Source organism: Daphnia magna, linkage group LG9, assembly GCF_020631705.1.
Source record: "Daphnia magna isolate NIES linkage group LG9, ASM2063170v1.1, whole genome shotgun sequence".
Lineage (NCBI taxonomy): Eukaryota > Metazoa > Arthropoda > Branchiopoda > Diplostraca > Daphniidae > Daphnia > Daphnia magna.
Genome location: NC_059190.1, coordinates 3,322,430 through 3,343,861, shown reverse-complemented (window position 1 = coordinate 3,343,861; position 21,432 = coordinate 3,322,430). Strand labels below are relative to the sequence as shown.

General features: G+C 38.3%; 2 protein-coding genes and 3 long non-coding RNA genes across 7 annotated transcripts in view; 3 read left to right on the top strand and 2 right to left on the bottom strand.

Annotated features, from left to right (window-relative positions):
- The first annotated feature begins 257 nt into the window (after positions 1-257).
- Positions 258-5,945, top strand: LOC116931183 (lysosomal alpha-mannosidase). The gene is made up of 19 exons (XM_032938701.2): positions 258-438; positions 980-1,028; positions 1,124-1,177; positions 1,266-1,347; positions 1,456-1,641; positions 1,756-1,858; positions 1,937-2,036; positions 2,134-2,270; positions 2,348-2,481; positions 2,553-2,772; positions 2,860-3,062; positions 3,128-3,321; positions 3,402-3,487; positions 3,577-3,717; positions 3,782-4,010; positions 4,087-4,204; positions 4,297-4,810; positions 4,902-5,051; positions 5,114-5,945. Exons 1-19 carry the CDS (start codon positions 310-312, stop codon positions 5,327-5,329), a joined length of 3,045 nt encoding a protein of 1,014 aa, XP_032794592.1. The 5' UTR covers positions 258-309; the 3' UTR covers positions 5,330-5,945.
- Positions 5,946-12,517: 6,572 nt separating this feature from the next.
- Positions 12,518-17,269, top strand: LOC116931139 (protein lin-28 homolog). The gene is given in 9 exon segments (XM_045179290.1): positions 12,518-12,978; positions 13,195-13,397; positions 13,503-13,664; positions 13,725-13,833; positions 14,919-15,019; positions 15,021-15,080; positions 16,382-16,554; positions 16,624-16,702; positions 16,773-17,269. Coding segments are annotated over 6 exon segments (549 nt in total). The 5' UTR covers positions 12,518-12,978; positions 13,195-13,397; positions 13,503-13,664; positions 13,725-13,802; the 3' UTR covers positions 16,878-17,269.
- Positions 13,193-15,027, bottom strand: LOC123475996. The gene is made up of 2 exons (XR_006651551.1): positions 14,902-15,027; positions 13,193-14,817 (listed from the first exon to the last, which is right to left on the bottom strand). It is a non-coding gene; the product is annotated as an uncharacterized LOC123475996 (long non-coding RNA).
- A 928-nt stretch (positions 17,270-18,197) lies between the features above and the next one.
- On the top strand, positions 18,198-20,502 carry LOC116931163. 2 transcript variants are annotated; one of them, XR_004398784.2, is made up of 6 exons: positions 18,198-19,064; positions 19,138-19,269; positions 19,340-19,452; positions 19,513-19,581; positions 19,642-19,722; positions 19,801-20,502. It is a non-coding gene; the product is annotated as an uncharacterized LOC116931163 (long non-coding RNA). The 2 variants fall into 2 exon arrangements; XR_004398783.2 differs by having other exon boundaries at positions 18,199-19,050.
- A 19-nt stretch (positions 20,503-20,521) lies between these two features.
- LOC116931161 overlaps positions 20,522-21,432 on the bottom strand; it is a 2,599-nt gene continuing 1,688 nt past the window's right edge. For both annotated transcript variants that reach the window (XR_006651550.1, XR_004398773.2), the window contains 2 exons: positions 21,092-21,432; positions 20,522-21,033 (listed from right to left, as the gene is read on the bottom strand). The exon at positions 21,092-21,432 is cut by the window's right edge and continues 1,288 nt beyond it. This is a non-coding gene — a long non-coding RNA (uncharacterized LOC116931161). The remainder of the gene's footprint in view (positions 21,034-21,091) is intronic.

Below are 21,432 nucleotides of genomic sequence, written 5' to 3'. Positions count from 1 at the left end.
AAGAGAGAAAATGATTCGACCAACATGTCAGTGTACGTATATACATACACAAACGGCCATTTCTACACACATAGCTAATAAGCAACGCACTCGATCAAAGTCCAATGACTTTTTCGACCAAAGTTCTTTCTTCTTCTTCTTCTTCTCCGTTCTATTTTTCAAATGTGCCTGCAGCGAGGATGTGTTTGAACGATAAGATTACAAGAACGAAATAAATGCATGTCAATATTTTGATGGTGAACTTGTCAGCGTATTGGCAACCTCGCATCGTGGTGGTCAGTGCCATTTTTGTAACGAAGGCGAAACGAGATGGCGGCAACACGAAGAAAGATGGATCGAATCGTCATGCTGGCATGCATCATTCTACTAGCTGGAATCATTCATCCGTCATCGGGTAGGTCGTCGAAGCCGTCAGTCAAGTCATCGTGTGGTTACCAGGTATAGAATTTTACTGTTAGAAACATAGTGAGAGTTATGCTATAGACGGGTAACAAGTGACGTCAATGTTTACCCAACAACACCCACTCACCCTCGCCTTATTTCAATCAACGTGCATTGTTTATGGGCCTTTCTCGTTGGGACCAACAGTAAATTTCTAGTTAAATTAACGATAGACTTTCTCTTTGACCAAACAAAAGCTAACAGCAACAACAGCTTTTGAAAAAATGGATAATTCACGTTTTGTAAAGATAACCATCATTTAGAAGGGCGCGGGTCGAGCACTGTCCTGAAAGTTTCTATCTCTAAGTACATGGATACATTACAAAAGAGTTAACCCTCTTGTTGCCGACGACTTGTGTACAGATATAATGGTCGGAAGAATAGGAAAAAAAATGTTGCTTTATTAACGATTATTCACGCATCTTCAATGAATGCCAGCTCATTTAGAAAACAGCTCACATGTTTCTTCTTAACATGAATAAATATTGAACTTTTTTTTCTTTGTTTTGTTCTATGAACGTGAAAATTATCCACATAGAGCTGCCACGCAACGAAACCGGGCTTCATCAACGTCCACCTGGTTCCCCGTAAATTACAATTAACAATTATATCCAAGACGTGAACCATTATGCACATTTTTCTTTTCCCTCCTTCTTTATTCGTTTTCTTTTTCTTTTCGTAGACACTCACGATGATGTCGGCTGGCTCAAGACTGTCGACCAATATTACTATGGATGTAGGATGAAATTTTTTAAAAAGCCAATCAACCATAAATAACCACAACACGGAAACTTAAAAATGCTTTTTTTTTTTCTTCCCCTAAGCCCGTACCGGTATTCAAAAAGCTGGCGTCCAGTACATCCTGGACAGTGTCATAGAAGAATTGCAGGCTAATCGAGAGCGCAGGTACGATAACCTTCTGGCCACTCCCCACCATGTGTTTAAAAAAAAAAAGCAATCCAGAAGAGAAAGAGGTCAGAATTCTTTTATTTTTAATTCGTGTTTCATTTTTAGATTCATCTACGTTGAAATGGCTTTCTTCTGGCAATGGTGGGAGGAGCAAAACGACTCGACACGGGATATCGTGCGTGATTTGGTGAATCAAGGCCGTCTGGAGTTCATCAACGGCGGCTGGTGCATGAACGACGAAGCCACAACGCATTATGCCGACATTGTCGATCAAATGTCTTTAGGGTTAAAGTAACCGTCACATTAAACCTTCTTGCATTCGTATTAATGGCTAATTTCATTCAAATAGTTTTCTAAACGTTTAATTTCCCCCTTTTTTTAACGACTTTTCTCTACAATTTATAGCCTTTTGAACGACACGTTCGGCGAGTGTGGGCGGCCTCGCATCGCGTGGCAAATCGATCCTTTTGGTCATTCGAAAGAGCAGGCTTTTATATTCTCGCAAATGGTACCACCATACAAAGGAGCTGCATTTATAGTGAAACGTTCTGAGGTGTTATAAAAAATTGTCTATCCCGGTTTCCAGGGTTACGATGGCCTCTTCTTCGGTCGCTTGGATCACGAAGATAAGAAGCAACGTATGGCCTCCAAAACTATGGAGATGGTATGGTCAAGCAGCAGTTTGGGTAAAAAGAGTTTTACGATTCAATCGTTTTTGGTTTTAATGTCTTCAAAATCAAATTGGATATAGAGCTAAACACAAATTCTGTAATGTAATTACAGGTAAAACTGGATGGCTCTTTACAGGAGTCAATTACAATTTGTATCAGCCTCCACCTGGCTTCTGTTTCGACATATTATGCAGCGATTTACCTCTTATTGACAATAAAAAATCCAAGGAGTACAACATCGATCAGCGGGTATTTATTTTTTTTTAAATCCTTATCTTCTTGTCCGTAACTGACCACTACTTTCATTTCATAATTATCCGATTCAGGTAACAGATTTTCTAAAATATTGTCAACAACAATCAGAGGCCTATGCAACTGATCATATTTTGTTGACAATGGGAGGCGATTTCACGTACCAGGATGCCAACGTTTGGTACAAAAACATGGACAAGCTCATCAAGTAACGTAAAGTGATCAGCTGAAAACACTCGCCCTCTACTGATGTGTTTAAATTGCTGCTCGAAATTACAGATATGCTAACGAACGTCAAAGTAACGGCAGTCAATTTAACTTGCTATATTCTACACCGAGCTGTTACGTCAAATCTTTAAACGGCGTAAAGAAATCATGGCCGTTGAAAACTGACGATTTCTTTCCCTACGGCAGTGACGCCCATTCTTACTGGACGGGCTACTTCACTTCACGCCCAGCTTTTAAATACATGGTCCGTCAGGGTAGCAACCTCCTCCAGGTACATATCGTTAACTAAACAGAAGATGAATCGTTTTGTACTTTCTTCTGTATATATGTACGGTCTAAATTTCATTATTTTTTCAAGGCCTGCAAACAAATGGACTCGGCTTTGTCCTGGAACAAGGCTACCAATAAAGGCGACGTCAATGTCATGAAACGGGCGATGGGAATCGCGCAGCATCACGACGCTGTCAGCGGAACTGAAAAGCAAGCCGTTGTTCAAGATTATCAGAGCCGACTGCACGAGGGCGTGGTCGAATGTCAGAAAACGCAGACCTCTTTCTATCAGTAAGATCTCAAAAAAACTTTAACAATGAAAATGTTTAACGGTTCGATGTTTCGACGGAGTCTAGGAGTCAACTGCCCTTCCGTGGCCAAGCATTACCCGACGTCAAATACTGCCAGCTCAATGTCAGTCAGTGTGACGTATCGGAGAACAGCAATAGATTTATAGTCAACATTTACAATTCGCTGGCTAGCAACGTCGATAAATACGTTCGTATTCCAGTAGCTAACGGAGCGTCTTACCAAGTCCTTGACCCTGACGGTATCAAATGATTCTTAAAAGTTAAACAGGATGTTTGGTGATGCAATCTATTTTGGGTATCATATCTTCTTCTAATTAAGGTAATGCGGTGGATTCACAAGTGATCCCCATTGCAGCCGGAGTTCACGCTATTCCGGGCCGGATAAGCGAAGCGACAGACGAACTCGTAATTTAAAAAAGAATCCTATGAGAACGTGGTCAAAACAGTTTTCTTTTTTGTGACAACAACTAATTTTATTTTCTCACCTGCAAAAGGTATTTTTGGCATCCAAGCTGCCACCTATTGGTTCGAAATCTTATTACGTCGAAAAGATAGCCAAAAATCGCCGTCGCGTTTCGTTCAAATCTAAACTACAGCGTTCGATTCCTGGACAAGATCACATTATCTCCACTGACGTGATGATTACATAAGACAATTGTCATCAAAGAATTGTATTGATCTCCTTTTTACATCACACAGAAAATGAAAGTTAGAGTTGACGGTACGACGGGGCTACTCAGTTCGGTAACCGTTAACGGAGAGGAGTTCTTCGTCCAGCAAGAATTCCTTTGGTATCCAGGATATAATGGCGATAACGAGTCAGCTGATAGGAGATCATCGGGTGCCTACATCTTCCGACCGAATGGAACAGACGCGTTTCCCATGAGGCATACAATGGCCGCTGCTATTATCACCGCAGTATACACCGGTGAGTGGCATTTTAAGGATTAAAAAAAACAACAAGCATCAAGAAAAATCAATATTTATGGCGGCCAATCAAACAGGGCCGCTGGTTCAGGAAATCCACCAATTTTACGATTCCTGGGTGACTCAAGTCATTCGCATCTACCGGGGCCAGGAACATGTGGAACTCGACTGGGTAATTGGGCCCATTCCGGTAAGGTGAGTACTAATTAAAGGACGGCCCACATTTTCCTAGGAACTAGGCTTGATTTTAAATAATAATAATGCTCTTCTTCGTGGGGGGAAAAAAGCGACAAAATTGGAAAGGAAGTCATAAGTCGCGTGACGACAACGATTTTACAAAGCGACGGGACTTTCTACACCGATTCGAATGGCCGACAGACATTGAGACGCGAACTCGACGATAGAGAGTCTTACACCTATACGCCAACAGAGCCTGTCTCGGGCAATTACTACCCCATCAATTCTCACCTTTATATCCGAGACCCACTGGGAGAGCAGCAGGCAACCATTCTGGTCGACCGGTCACAAGGAGGGTCTAGCCTGGTTGGCGGATTGATCGAATTGATGGTTCACAGGCGGCTACTCCACGACGATTCGTTTGGCGTGGAAGAGCCACTCGACGAGACAGCCTTTCAGCGCGGGCTAGTCGTCCGTGGTTCACACTATCTGATCCTCAGTGACGGACCCAGTTCAGCTAGGAGGTATCGACCTTTGGCGCAGCAACTCTACAAACAACCGCACCTTTCTTTTGTCCCTACAGCGTTGCACTTTGCTGAGTGGAAAAGTCTCTATAGGACTCAGGTATGCATTGATTACTTAGTGTTTCGATGGCCTTCCAGAATGCAAAGGAATTATTGTTTTATTTTATTATTATTCTTTTTTTTATCACAAGCAACAACTAATCAGCAGAGCATTGCCCGAAAATGTGAACCTACTGACATTGGAGAAGAGACCAGACGGCCTTTACCTCATTAGATTGGAGCATATCTACGATGTTGAAGAAGATAAAGTCCTCTCAGCTCCAGTTACCGTTTCGCTTCATGTAATTCCTATTTAAAACTGAAAAGTGAACAGCTTATTTGCAATTATGTTCATATTTCACAGAATCTGTTTCCTGGTTTTGTCATCATGTCGGCTGAAGAAACCATATTAGGAGGGAATCAATTTAGAAAAGATTCTCAACGTCTGATATGGAACTCTACCGACAGACAGCATAACAACAGTAAACGACTAACGAAATTCCCTGACGTCGAGCTCCAACCGATGGAGATACGGACCTTTATTTTCAACCTCGTTCGTGATAACAGATTGGTTAAATGATGTTGCTGCCTACACTGAAAGATGAAACGTCATAGGGGTTCTTACTTAATTTTTTGCCAATAAATCGTTCGCGTTTGTACTCTCTTAATTTCGAGATAGGGATTCAGTCTACATGACTTATCACGAGCGCAAAGATACGAGCTCGTGCCATGGGGACTGATTTCTGGGGATTTTGGGATAAATTTTTTTTTTGGTACGTTTTGTCATTTTGATGGTTGCTGTGCCTCAACAGATTTTTTTTCGTTTAACTGAACTAACGATAAAATGCAGCATCATCTTTTTAACCCTGTTGGTTTTCTGAATAGGGCCTATCAAGCCTGGATTCAAATTCAAATTTGTTGACTCTTTGTAAATGTTTATCGCTAGATGGCGTTACTATGGATTCTATTAACCGATGGCCGTGTACTTCTTTATTTACCACTACTATTTCCAGCACCCCAGAAGCAAGAGGGGGATCAGCAAACCCCATCTAGCGATTGAAGAAGAAATTAAAGTTTCTATTGATCTAAATTTTTTAATCGATTTCATCGTGACAAGCAGACGAACTTGTGACAGTAGAATTATCGAAAAATCATTAAGCGGGTAGCTAATAAATGTTCACTGCGTTCGGTTTTAATCATTCTTTTTGCTCCTCGTTAATGCACTGAAATTTGCCTTTTTTGGCTTACTAACCTGAGGGACACTATTTTTCACGACACACAATTGTTTGAAGGTTGAATTTTACTAGACATCATTTGAATGGAACACTACAGTATATTTGCATGTTATTTTTTTCAGTTTTTATTTGCTGTCAGACAATGTTTTTCTATCTTTAGGTGCAGTTCCTATCCGCAGCCCTACAGTGTGCAAAAATAGACAGTGAGAAAAATCTGCTCAACGTGCTGATCTGTACAATGCCAGCTTCATGTAAGCAATCTTGAAATGACCTATCAACAGTAATTTTGGTTTATATTTTGTTTTCACATGCAAATCATTCTGCAAATTTTATATCAGCTTAACTGTTATTGAACATAGGACTACACAGTATTAAAAGACTCTTGTCTTAAGGAAATTTGTAGCTGTAGACTTCCTTTAGAAGACTCTTGTATCGGAAATATTTTCCTACTTCTTGGAACAAAGATCATAGGATGTCTGGATGCCAACTAAGTGTCATTGGAAAGATTGTAAAAAGAAGTTTAAGGTATTTGACAAATCTATAATCATGTTAATAAAGTGACATTTTTGGTATTCTTAAATTAGCAGGAAACACCTATAATGTTGGAAGATGATACATTTATTTCTCATTGCAAGTTTTGTAGAACAAATGGTAAATTAGTAAAATGAAACAACACATGACCTATTACTTAAGATCAATTGTTTTTACAAGTGGAGATTTATTCCACAATCTTTAGCTTCCCAGGCAGACACCCATCCACAAAGCCATGGGTGATTGATGATACACAAAATGTATTAATTCAAAAATTTATATTTTAGGTTATTGTTTGCAGAGTCAGGGAACAATGCGTGGAATCTGATATTCTAACCCTCAAAACCCCAGCTGTCATTCTGCTTCAACAAGGCTATCAAGCAATTATAATTTCAGAAGGTAAAGACTGTCAGCAAAAACAAAGCACAGACATTTTTCAGTTGGCTTTTCTGCTTATTTTTATTGTTAAACTTAACTTTTGGAAACATAAAAGTGTAAACAAATGTTCAGGGTCAAATTGATGAAATGGTTGGGCCAAAAATGAACTTTATTTTACTTTTGAACAGGTCCTAACTCAGTGTACGCGGTTGATGCCCCACTATACGACCCAGCAATCTTTACCATGTCCCATGTCCCACACCTGTCCCACACCCATGTCTTCCAGTGCTGGGAATTTGTTATGGCATGCAATAATTCATCAAGGAGTTTGGTAACCAATTCTGTTTTATAACACATTTTTATCATTCAAATTATTTTTTTCAGCAGTATTTAACATGTCAGAAATAACAATTATGTAGTAAAATAATTTGAAGGTTTTTTTGTTTTTTTCTGTTTTCTGTTAGGGTGGAACGGAGGAGTGAAAAGATGTTCGCCAAGATGGGCAATTTGAGATCCAGGTAGAAACGAAGTGCCCATTGTTTAAAGACTTAGAGACTCGTCAAATGGTATTACTGACCTATGTTGACAGTGTCGACAAGGTTGCAGAAGGGTTGCGTTGCGTCACAAAATCTTCGCGTCATATTAATTCCGCCATTGCCGCCAACGCCGTCTTTACGGAGTCCAGTTCCATCCTGAAGTTGATTTGACTGAAAGCGGTATGTTGGTTTCCTTTTTATTGGGTGCGAAATATTGATCTTAATGGTTGGGCTAAAATTACAGGACGAAAAATGTTGCATAAGTTCTTGTTCGACATCTCTGGATTGCAAGGAGGTTTCACATTGGAGAAACGCGAGCAGCAGTGTATCGATTAAATCAGGCGTACGGTCGGACGTGATAAGGTCGTGCTCATGCTGGTAAGCGGCGGAGTCGATCCCTTCCTTCCTTGAGATCGCCGAACTTAAAGCTATTGCGTAGCACTGAGCTCTGATAAGACACAACCAAACTGGAATGATCTAGCTACCTACACCCGCTTAATACCGTGTGTGCCATAATGTCAACCGTATTTGCTACATATTCGGAAAGGCTGTGCGTGAATTGGTGACAAACATTACACCTACCTAATTAACGAGTAACATTTTGGTTACTTTGAGGGAAGCGGTTTATTTGGCAAATAATATATTACGGGATTCAGGTTGCTATAAATAGCTAGCCCCGATGCTAATCGTCTTGATCCTTCTCACTTTTATCGCGATTCGAGTCAAAGGGATCCATCATGCCAGCGATCAGTCGTTTTTCGACCATTGCTTTCACAGGATTTTATTACTGGACTTCCTGCAATTTCTGATACCCATCTGCCCCTAGAGGTACGTAAAGAGTGGTACATTTTTTTTAACTGATCTTGCTATAAACATGGATACCACTTGTTAGGTTCTAGACAAGATGGTTGAAGCCGTCTTAACTGTTCCAGGAATTTCCAGGGTCTTGAATGACCTGACGGCGAAACAACCCGGGACCATGGAGTGGGAATGATTTGATTTACGAACGTTGCTTAGGCAAATGATCTCTGCACTCTTTATACGGAGTTGTATCATTGACCAGATTTAGATGGGAAATATTATGAACCGTAGTATAGACTTCTGATATTGAAAAATCGATCAGCTTTGTCGTCTCGTGAAAATCTCTTTAAACTTGTAAAGAGTTTAAGAGAAGTTCACGTGATGACTTGTTGACTATTCCTTAAATATACAAGTGTGCATACACTTGTTGGAAATAATGGGTGCATTTGTTTTTCGTCGAACAAATTAAACATGTTTAATGTGTAGCTAGGTGGGTTGTTGTTGCTCTTCCCTTGTATAACTACCCTTTTTCGTCCAATTGTTAATCTAATTCTTTTGGAACATTCTGATGTCGCCCAAAAACAAGCAGAATTCCATTCGAGGCGTTATGCAATTCCTGAAATTGAATATTCACAAAATGTGGTGTATGTTTGCAAATGGTTAAGATCTATTCAGATTAGGTACCATAAAGTATGACTGTAGGAAAGGGTATGTAGGAAGAAACATAGAAATTTACGTAAGAAACGACGAATTAGTATGTTATTATAAAGATTTGTTGCCTGTTGTAATATCCTGTAAGTCAAATATTCGAAATTGGTCAAGCTCATCTAAACCTTATAATTTTCTTCTGTTTGTGATAACCGCGTTTGAATTTGAATTTACAATTCATTTCCCTGCTAAAATACAGTTTTTTTCATTCTGAGTGCAAAATGATTTCGTGTTAAGAATTTCCCAGTTGGGCCATTACAGTCGTGAGCAACGATCGATCCACCATCTTTTGACGGTTATTTTGCTCTTGTAATTTATTTATTCACTCATAGATGGCGTTATGTCCCACTTTTACAATATTCATAGGTGGCGCTAATCGGTAAGTATCCTTTAGTTTCAATCCTGGTTTAATCCCCTCACAATCGATTTTCGATATCTCAATTTGAAGGAATATTACCATTCTTAGAAATATATTTGTCGTTGATCATCATTTTAAATAATTTATAGATGCTGGAAATGCAAACATGAAGTAGAAGAAATACTCAGCAAATTTGGTTAAAGTCGATCTGGTACGTGTTCAATAACTTGCTTCAGCAACGGACGTGATTCGATTGGATATAGCTCTGAATCTAATGCTTCTAATTTCTGGTATAGAATAATCGCTATGACGTCGACAGACGAAAACGAATCTACCGAAAGCGAAATCGATGACGAATTACCTAAGCCACGCAAGAAGACTTACGCGAGCCCCCTTAAACCTGAGAGTGAACCTAAAGAAAAAAGCTGTCGTTCAGCGTGCAATATCGCCATCTTTATTCTTTTCGTTGGCATCGTCGTAACCCTAATCGTTCTGTCAACTGGCGATCGACCGCTTGCGTCTGCGATCCGCCAATCGATGCAATCGAGCGGAAACCTCATCTCCAACTGGTTCGAGCAGCCCTTAAACGACACGGACGCTCTGGGAAATGTTATCGTTGAAGAACAGCCGCCCGCGTGGGTAGATATTTGGAGTACCACTACTACGCTACGTCCAATCCAGACGCCACCAACTAAGAGGCCGAGTGCTGATGTAGTCACACCGTCTGCCGTCTTCTCGAAAGAAAACTACAGATACGAGTTTTTCAAACACACCTGGACGCTGGAGGTTGCGATTAGCATCTGTGGACGACGTAATGGCCTTCTGATTTACATAGACGATGATGATGAAATGGAATCCATCAGTCACTGGATCAGATTCAATGTCACAGACAAACTTCCTTACACCCGCGCCGGCCACTACTGGACAGGGGGATTTAGCCAAAATTCGAATCCATCATTGCTTAATTACAAATGGTCTTGGCGAGGTAGACCGGACAGTTCAAAAACAGGTTACCAAAACTTTTGCCCCAATTACGCTGCAGGTTTCGAAGGAATTTGGGAAACTGCACCCAACCGGAATTTAAACATCGTCATGGATTTCAGGCGTGGCCATATCATGGAACCCACTATGGGCTGTTGGAGACTGCAATTTCCCATGGTCGACCTAGATACACTTGGCGCGGAGCAAATGGAACTCACCGGTCTGCCCTTTATTTGCAAAATGCCAGTCACGAAATAGATCGCAGAAAGATTTGATACCTCTTTACTGTTTGTATTATCTTATACCGCCTAAGGACTATGAATAAAATTTTGCCAAAAAAACCATGTTATGATATCATTTTTGTTGTTTTGTGTTGTTTATTGTTTAAATTATTATTATTTTTAATTTAAAAATACGCGATTGCAATTGTTGATTTGACTTTATTATTTTGCCAAAACCATCATTTGTATGCCAATCGCAAAACTTTCAGATTTGCGTTGTTGGAAATCGTCATCATTTTCGTCATTATTAATAAAAATTACGATTTTTGATTGAAGAAGATAGAAGTAAAATCAATCAAGCGACAAAAGTATATTGTAGAGAAACGGGAAGGAAAACTCTAAGGGGAGTAAAGGATATAAAAATGTTTGAAAAAAGAACCTCTTTATAGATGCTTAAACTGAATTCTGATCAGTCTTCAAAAAAGTTTTTTTTGTTGCATAATTGAAAAGTATATTATCGATTTTTTTTTGTTTTGTTTTTTATTCAAATTAAGCAGTGTTCTGCCGAATAAGGAAAAATTTATTTGAATATGAATACGAATAAAATGAAAATTGAATCGAATAAAGAATAAGAATAAAGAATAAATATAAAAAATGAAGAATAAAGAATAAAGAATAAAAATAAAATTTATTTTTATTCGAATAAATTTTCGAATGAATTTTCGAATAAAATAAATTCTAATGATTTTCTTAATTTAAGGATGATGTTTCGATTTTTGAATCATAAAATTAAAAACAATTAATAGTAAATAATTAAGCAAATGATTTCTTTATTTTGGTGACACAGCCAGTCCAATCAAATCAAACAAAAAAACTTCAAAATCAACGGAATCCAGATTCATGGAACAGTAGAAAACGGAAACGGAAAAAATATTTCCAAACAAAAGAGCAACGGCTAGCGGAAACAAAGATTTTTAGACTTAGAGGAACTTTATTTTTTATTCGATTTTTCCATTTAAATTTTGGATAATCGAATAAAAAATAAAAATAAAATACAGGTAAAAAATATTCGAGAATAAAGAATAAGAATAAATCGAATAAAAATTTATTCGAAATAAAGAATAAGATTTTATTCGTATTCTTATTCAGAATACGTTTTTTATTCGAAAGAGCTTTATTCGGCAGAACACTGAAATTAAGAAGAATTAGTGTGCATTTGAGATAAACAGAAAACAAACAAAAAATGTTTTCTGAAAATTTTGCAAATTGCAACTGCATTTTCGATTTTCCTTTTTATCAGACATCGTTCCGGCAGTCTGACTGACGTCTTGTTTGCGTACAGTCATAGCCCACTGAATGTAATAGTTCAAGCCTGAAGTCTAGAACTGTAAAAGTGACTCACCCCTCCGGCGATGGGAGGAGCTTATTCTCGAATGGACACTAGTACCACCACCAAAGATTCTTGGAACTTCATTGAACAATCGTTAACAAAACAAAAAACAAAAAAAACAGTTAGTTGTCGTTTTAGCGTTTTGATGTTAGAGTTCTTTTTACTTTTTGAAAGTGTTGAAATTGAAGACAAAAGTTACGGGTTTGGAATATTTTTCATTGCAAGTGTTCTCCTGTTTAATTGAATAACAAGGATGTAAGTAAACAAAAATTATTAAGCATCAATTTTATCTTGTGTTTATTATTGCTAAACGTCAAGTTACGAAAAGGCCCTGTATTATCAAGAATAAAAAATTTTCAATCCAAAAAGACTTATTATTATTCTTATTAGTAGTAGAGTTATCTTATTAGTTATATTATATATTTCAGGTATAGCATAGCTGAGTGGTTAACGTGTCTGACAAGTGCATTAAATGAGAATAGGTTTTAGGTCCAGACCCTATCTGATTCTTGCCTTTTTTTTTCAGTGATAGCACCATTTTATACAATATTTACATTAAATAAACGAAAATTTCAAAAAATAATTACATTGCATTTGTATTCATACAACAAAGAAAAAATTTGAAAATAAACGTAAAACACAATTGTTATATATATAGCGAAGTATTTGTAAAAACGGCATGTTTATATTTTGAAAAATGTTGTTCTTCGACACCAGTAGAACGCGCTGAAGTCCATTCCATGTTGGAAAAAAGGAGGTAGGGAGTGCGTCAAAACGATTGAACGGGCAAGATAGGGAAGCTCCAGGCTTTAGCTATTACATCCAGTGGGCTATGGTACAGTGTGCTGTCTGCTTTCGTCTTCACTAGCTTTAACTCTTCGACCTCGTAGTTTTTATCGATTTTTGGCTTTTAATCTAGTCATTTTACAAGCAACGCTAAGAAGGGAAAGAATGGAGTATATTGTAAAACAATAAAACGTTTTGTCACAATTTCAATTCCTTAAGGAACTATTACAAGATCGTAGGACGGTAGGAGCACATGGCTCAGAAATATCATCGGGAAAGCACACAGTACGATTCGTTTTTGTAGGTACTAAGATATACTTCAATTTCCAGTTTTCCACAGCAACCTTTTATTACTGATCTTATCACTTACCTTTATTTGTGAATCAAGAGAAAGCTGATATTTGATAAATTTTGAGATGGATAAAAAACTTGAATCTTTGAAAGATTAAGATTGTAGTTCTTGTGGTAACCTTAACATCCATGTTTGTTTCCATCTCATGATAATCTTTTCACCCTCCAGGTTTCTTTGTGTTGATGGATTAGTCACCCTAGAGCAATTACGAGTATTTGGATCATATACAATCCAATCCACAAATTAATGTTGAAGTTGCTGTGAAATATGCAACTAGCCCCTAGCAGATGAGTTCGTTGGAACTACCTAGCCAAAGGTTCAGACTTTTTATTTCAAGATTTAAGTCCTGAGGCTGCGATATCCTGAATTAGGTGAGCGATTTCTTGTAAGAAATGAGTATCCATAATAATTGACTTAAAGTAACTTAAAAAATTACCTTATGTTTTTGTTGTTTTTTTTCTTTTCTTCTTAACAAGGTCGGGAAGGTGCCTTAAGTTGTAGAATGAAAAATATTTCACCTTGTCCTTAAATATTTCACCTTGTCCTTGCCATTAGCTTCTGTAGTCAACTACGCTTCTAGGTTCTAACGTGGACTCTTCACCTTACCCATACAAATTCCTTAGAGCTACACTTTCGAGGTTAGTTCTAATTCTAATTGTTATTCTTTCCATCTATCTTGTACAACAGTGGTCATCCAGGGGCAGTAGATGAGTGAGGAGCTTCTCTACCATACGGAGATGATTGTGTTGTCTCTACCATTGTCTTCACAATAGGATATGACAGATGCCACGGCGATGCCTTCATTAGGTACTACATTGCTATCTGTCTTATCGTCAAAAACGTGAAATTGAAATCCGCAGGGGACGATTTGCATTGAATTTTTCTTTTACTTTAATAATAATAAAAAAAAAGTTTAAATAGCTCGACCAATTATTTGGCTTCATTGAATAGAAAACGAATCCTTTGGAAAGCGAAACAAAGTCTTTCTAAAAAGAAAAAAATCAATTTCCAAATAAAAAAAGTAAGGAAAAGGCGTACAACAATACATTTCTCCCTTCGTATTTTTAGCCCACTTTTATTCAATACCTTCACGGTATTTATTTCATGATTTGATGTCTATTTTCAAACGAGAAATGGAGAGGAAAAAAACAAAAAAAGGCACATGGCAACGTCGATCCTCCAGCTCAGGTTTCTTAACATTTTCCTCTCTCTTAAAAACCATCCCCTCTACTCCCTGGGTGAGTTATGTGGGTGTGTGTAATAAAACAGTTTGCCCCCTTTTTTTTTTTCTGCTACAAGAGTAGCATTCTTTACACGACTATTTGGCGGCCCGCTAGGGCAGAGCTCAGTCGGCTGCAACTCTCGGGATATGGTAGGGGGACGCTTCTGTCCGGGTTGCATCGACGAGCACAGAAAAAAAAAAAAGGGAAAAGGATTTTTCTTTTAGTGCGCCAAATTGTGTTATGTTAGTTTCAGCAGACGGGGCGAAGGCTACATCAATAAGTGTAACAATCAACGGGATGATAGGCACAACGGAAGCCGTCGTTAGTTTCGACGTGAACGATATCAACATCATCAAGCGCCGCTGTGCCACGCCATTCAATCGCCAGTGATTTTCACCATGCGCCGCTAAAACAAATCGATTTCGATTTATGGTATTGATTGTTCAAAGAAATCTACTGGAAAGGTTGGCCGGGTGAAGAAGTTAAACAAATTGTATCCATTTTAACAATTCTTTTGGTTTTACTCTGATGGAATCTGAAGGAGGTATTGCCAGTTCAACTTTTACGCCTTAATATATTTAGAGAAATATCGTTAGAAAATGGAATTTTTTCTATTAGTTTGAAATGTCGCGTGAATGAAATCGTAATTTACCTCGTGTTTCACTACAGAGCGGGAACGATCAGTCGAGAACAGCTGCTGTGCCTCTTCTACAACAGCAACATCGTCCACAGCGTTACGACGCAAAGGCAGATGCAAATGGGTTAACGTGCTCCAAAGGATGGGGATTCGTTACGCCGGACGACGGAAGTCCCGACATCTTCGTTCATCAGGTAATTTCTTTTTTCCTTTACATTTTTATAATTTTATATTGTAAACTGGCCCAAAAAAGGACCCTGTGGAAATCTTTTAAGTAAAAAATTATAATAGTAACAATTTGTGAGCTTTTTCACCCTCACTTAAAAGACTTACGAATGGAACGTTAACGAGTCGTCTCTGTCTTATGGAAGGCTCGTTTCCGCATCCGGTGTATAGCGCGCGTGCTTTTGTGACTGGAATGCTGTCAAAAGTCTAAGTCACGGCTTGGAAAAAAAAAAGAAAAAAGACAGGCACAGGGACCAGATGATATCCCCATTGAATATCTTCCACGTCTCTATACATCCCTGAAAAAATAAAATTTAGATTCTTTAGCAGGGATTTTTCGAAAAAGGATCAACACCGCATGCTTTCCTCGAAGGCACGTCTATAAATGAAGAAGCCGATAATCAGAAAAAGAACATTAGAAAATAGTTGAATGGCCAAATCTCTATTTTGAGAAAGAATATTAGATTCTAAAATGGGAAAGACAGTGGATGGGCAGCGTAACGGGAACAACTCTTACACGTAGTACATTGTCTTACTCTTTCATCCAGCCTAGCAATAACAACCCCGAAAATCTGATACATAGTGAGAATGTGGAAGTGGGCGAGCAAAAGGATGAAAATGAGCATTCTCACATTGATTTACGGGACTGTGACATATCGTTATTGATTCGTTTTTTCTTTTCATTAAAAGCAAGATCGATCGTTGCTCGTTACATCTGTTGGATACGGCGTAGGGGTATTTAAAAAATGTTTGCCGGAATTTTTGAATCAACAATGAGATATCGAGGAATGCAATCGTGTTTGGGTGTCATGACATGTGACGAGGGTGGGGTTGGAAGGGGTCTATGTATTTATAAGCGGCCTGCTTTTTTCAATCACCAAGGAATGTACTACACACATGTACAGCCTTCGTCTATTTCTATTGGAACAGTGTACTGACTAGTGGAATTTACGCTCGTCCGTCTTTCTTCTCCGTTATACCCTACTGAATTTCGTTTCCTCCTTCTCTTCCACTTCTTGCCCTTTTTGCCTTAGCTATTTCTATTCCCCAGTTTAAAAAAAAAAAGGAAAACAGAAAGATTAGAATAGACTCTAGTCTCTCGAGTCGATCTGTTTGAATTTTTTCGAAAACTTCTGGCGTTTGCTTCGAACACTTTTGCGAGTTATCTCTAAAAATATCCGCCTACTTTTCAATGGATTTCTTTCTACAATCTTTTGTTTAAAATCTTATTGTCATTTTTTTTTGGTTGTTCTGGATTCGTTTTGTTTAGAGCGTGATCCGGATGAGCGGGTTTCGTAACCTGGCTGAGGGCGAAGAGGTCGAGTTGGAAACTAAAGACGTGGTAAAAGGAGAAGAGGCAACGATGGTGACTGGGCCTGGTGGTTCTGAATGTCGCGGTTCGCAAAGGCACCCAAAAAAGACGATAAAATCTAAAAGGATCAGGTAATAAGAAAGGTCACGTAACTTACAATTCAAAGTGGAGTTTTAAAGACATCTTTTGACGTATCTTAGATGCTACAACTGCGGAGTAGTCGGAAGTCACATCGCTTCTAAATGCACAATGGGACCTCAGCCCAAAAGATGTCACCAGGTAAGTTTTCAAAAAGTTTTTTTTTTTTTGAAAATTAGTTTCTTTACTTTTACGATTTGTTAAAATTCAGTGCAAAGCAGAGGATCACCTCATTTCTGAGTGCCCTAGTAAATCGGAACGTCGGAGTCGGGCTGCTAATACAAATACGGAAAGCAAGAAAAGCGCACCTGTCTGAAAAGCAGACGAAACTTTAGCGCAGCATAAGCAGATCCACCTGCAGCTCACTACGAGCCAACAGTTTTTCCTACCGACATAACATAACGAACAGCAGCAAACAGCCCCGCCAATTATCAAATCCGGAAATTTTTATTACGTAATGAAACATATCTTTAAAGGTACGTCGTTTAACGTATCTATCTGCCCCTCTAGCCTTGCTCAACTGCATTCTATTTCCACACACGCTCCTCAGGTCACATGTTGAAAAAAAGTTCAAAATATTCAGAATCAAAAAAAGATTTGTCACTTTATCCTACCAAATGTTGTATACCATTAAACATTTCTAACTATTGTTATTATTATGTACCTGTAGTTACATAATAATGCCATACATTTATCTACCTCGTTAAACGTCATGACAGTCCCTTCTTCAAGAATAACGTGAAACAATATGCGCCCATACGGTTTAGTTTCTTTAGTAACTTTGGGAGAGTTAGATTTCTCTGAACCTGTTGCTAATTCAAGTACTCGATAGCTAGCATTGATTCCGTCACTGCCTTGTATGGGGAAAATTTGACTTAACAATTAGTTTATGTTCTGTACCTATCTGTGGAAATCAGAAATCATTTTTGATTACCTTTGACATTCAATTGACCTGCAAATTGCTGACCAAAACATAGAAATGACCAGATTCTCCTTAATAGGAGATTTTAGCACATTTAAATCTACTGCAGCCTACGAGTAGTAATGATACAGTTGTTAGACATTTAAATTCTATGTTTCTATGTTCTAAAAGTGAAGAACAGCTCTGATGTCTTTGGTAAGCGAAAAAGCTGCATATTGAAGCGTCAGATGACGGTTTTAAGAATGGGCTCTTTCGTTTGCTTTGCCCAATGAATACTTGGAACTGGCAGGTGGCGTTATTCTTAAAACCCAGCCAGAAGTGTTCTTCATTTTTCAGGGGGATTTATTGATGATATTTGTTGGTTAAACCATGAAGAAAACCAATACATGAATAAGTGGAGGATTACAAAACTAGAAAACTGTAATTCGTCGTGGCATTTTCATTCACGCATGCCTGGCACTTCGTGAGCAGACGAACCATTGAAAGAGCCTTGCGCAGTCTAGCTGCATCCACCATCCAGCTAGATACTAGTAGAACCCGAAACATTGTTTTGACAAGTACTGTTATATTTCGGTTGCAGGTTTCTACTAAATACCAAGTAAGTCACGGGTTTAATCGTGTTAAATGTATAATTTTTAGATTTAAATCTATTTAGGTGTCAGAACTGAAATTGTACTTTTATAACATTTAAAACACTGGCATAACTTTTATTAACAATAGTTTACTTTTACAACTATCAAAATATTGTTAACCATTTAAAGGAGAACAAAGCTCATTTTTTAGATTTCCGGAATTTCAACTTCCGTTTTTACTTCCGGTTTCAAAATGCCAAATAACTCCTTATTTGTTGGTCTGTCAGAAAAAAGATTCACATTTTCGTGATTCTCGTCAAATTTGGGATCGAGTCCATGGGTCATCTAAAAATACCCGAAAATCGTCAAAAATCGCAAATTTTCCTGATTTCCTGATTTCCTGATGTTCATGAAAAATCGTGATTTTGGTCAAATCCGACTTTTGGCTAAAAACATGTCATTCCAACCCCAAATTTGATAAGGATCACGAAAATCCTACTCGTTTTGTTATAGGATCACTACTTCCGGAGATATTGGCTACTTCCGGTTACTTCCGGGAAATTTTCGTGACGATTTGCAAAAGAAAAGAATTAGCTGTATTATTCTAACAATTTACAATGTTTTTCTTGCATGCGTTAGGGTGTTGCAGCTTTTATTCCGTGTTACTCTTGCTATCAACAGTACAGGCTGACCCTACGATCAACGACAGTTTTAGCTAATAGCACCTCGTCTTGCAACTAGTAGTTGATATTTTAGGTTTTTATGTTTAAAATTGGAATCAACTGCCTGAGATTAGTAAAGTTCAAGCACTTAAAAGCAAGAATTGTACTGATTTAAAAGTAAAATCCATTTTCTTTGAGTTTAGGCGAAAATAGAAATACTAGATGGCGTTGTTGTGCGTCAATGATAAATATTACGAGTGACAAGTTAAAGGGTGTTTGTTACGTTTCTACCCTGTTTAGTGTTTCAAAGGATTTTTCGTCAAAAATTAAGCTGTGTGTTATTATCTGTACAGTTTTGCTATAGTTGTGTACGTATTGAAAAGGAAATCATTAAAATAGATTGCTTTTTGTATGTGGTAGGGTTTCGCCTTGTCAGCTGCTGAACCAGTATCCTGCATTCCTGCTATCGATGTACCACAAGGAATGCTGACACTTTAAGAAGACAAAAAGTGACCACTATGCCCGAGACATGAACATCACCATCCTGTTAAGGTATTGTTAATGGACTTGAACTCTTTTGTTTAAGCTTAGTGATATGTTCTCTTGTCTCTGAACCACATAGTCTTCGTCTGCTATGTGTTGCAAACTATCAGCCCTTAGCGTCCCATGTTTCCAGAATATAAAGCTTCTCTGCTTAGTCAACCATCATCCATACACTTCAGCTTCTTCATTGTGGTATTACAGAATATTGCTTATCTTCCACTACACACACCTGTAACAATTTTCTCTACATAGGTTTCTCTTCCTCTCTTCTTAGCCTGCTGAATGCCAACAGGCATACAGGTTCGTCATTGCCTTACCATGGTATTTTAATTTGACAGATTATCTGGATTTCTCATTTTTACATAAAAATCTTTGTTATAGAAATAGGAAATATTGTTAATCATGCTGCCAAATCGTCTTCGTACGAGTCATGCAGTTATAGACTCCTCGTGGAATTTCATTGTGAGTAAAAAAATAAAATAAAATGCGTTTTCCATTAAGAACTACATTGTCATTCTCATTTGTAAATTTTCTCTTTAGGCAACATCCACCCAGGCTGAAAAGGGCATCCTACCAGTTACTTGTACCATACCTGCCTCGCCGTCTTGGCCTCGCCTTCCTCGCCTCGCCTCATCGTCTTCAAGCTGATCATCTTTATCTCACTGTCATCGAGCTCATCGTCATTGCCGCATGATCTTTGCTCGCGCCCGGCTTCTCATCGCCGTCATCGTGGAACCTCGCGTTTTTGGTATTTTTTTTGTTTTTTTTGTTGTTTTGTATTGTTGTATTGTGTATGTTAAAAGTTAACCCGTTGGCTGCCACCCATTTTGCTCCCCTTTTTTTTTTAGTTGTAGGGACCGGCGGCGCTGTTCTGCCCCATGGTTGATCACCCATGGGGTGGGGCAGTCGCCTTGCGCCTTAGGGCGCCGTAGGCAATGCACCAGTAGGGACTTCCCCTTGTCGATGCGATGGTGGAGTACCTGGGGTGTGCATTCCCGTAAAGGTCTCCATCGTCAAGTCAGCCCGGACTTGTCTTTGGACAAGTCCCCCTTTCATCGGATCCCTCTGAAACGATGCGTAGCAACTGTAGAACAACCTATGGGTTGTAATGGCTTGGCAGCCAACGGGTTAACTTAAGTGTTTGTTTTTGTATGCATGTATGTACTGTATTTATTGTATAACATGTGATGTATGTATTGAATAACATGTGATGTAAAACTGTGGTGGAATTGTGGGTGGAGGTGGGATAATACAAAACCAATTCCATTTATGTCTATGTATTTAATTTTAGCATTTTAAAAGAAAACCAATTTCAAGATATGGCAACTTAAATTATCATTTAGTAATCTACAGGCAACAAGTACTTATATACCTATAACTAAATTAAAATTTGCAATTCAAATTCTCAACATTGATAGCCATTATCTTACCACCAACTTTAAATTTCTGCCACTGCAACCTCAAAGTAGTTTTGTTGAATTCAATTCAAGTTTTGCATTATGCTCTGTTGACACATTCAGCAACTCTTCACATGTGGTTTCTGATTAGTAGGCAAATAGCTTCAAAAACTTTTAAATTTCAATATAATTCAATTTCACCATCAATGCAAGAAAACAAAGTTAAATAATCTATATTGGGTTGACCACCAGTAAATTAGATTCTTGCTCTTGGAGTTCTGCTTTCTGAAACCTCACTAACGAACCAAGGAGAGTGTCCTGTAACAGCTACCATGCCAGAATTCCAATGATAAGTGTGGTAAGAAAATGGTTGGCCCTGGCAAATAGAAAAAATAACAGAAGATGTGTTAATGATGCTTTATTTCCATTCTTACCAATCCCTGTTTTTTCAAATCAGCCAATGGTGACAAATCAATTCGAAAATTGATGCTCAACCTCCATGTAATTATTTTTTCCAACACCTCAGAAGAAAAAAAAAGGACAAATAGATGAACAAAATTCTTCATAATGCCAAAGCTATAACATCGACAAACATTTTCACTCACGGCGGGTGTAGGCCAGGCTCAACACCCAAAGGGGACCATACCATTTCTTTTACCAATTGACCATTTGTTTTCCAAACTTGCAACGAGAAACAAACTTAAACACCTATCAAATCTTTCGATAAGTCTGTCACAAATTCGTCTGCTTGTATATTGGGAAGCGATGAAATCGA

Coding starts and splice junctions, on each gene's coding strand:
- LOC116931183 (XM_032938701.2), top strand. CDS start 310: ATGGCGGCAACACGAAGAAAGATGGATCGAATCGTCATGCTGGCATGC. Junction 1,029..1,123: donor CAACGTCCACCTGGTTCCCC/GTAAATTACAAT, acceptor TTCTTTTCGTAG/ACACTCACGATGATGTCGGC. Junction 4,205..4,296: donor ATTGGGCCCATTCCGGTAAG/GTGAGTACTAAT, acceptor GGGGGAAAAAAG/CGACAAAATTGGAAAGGAAG.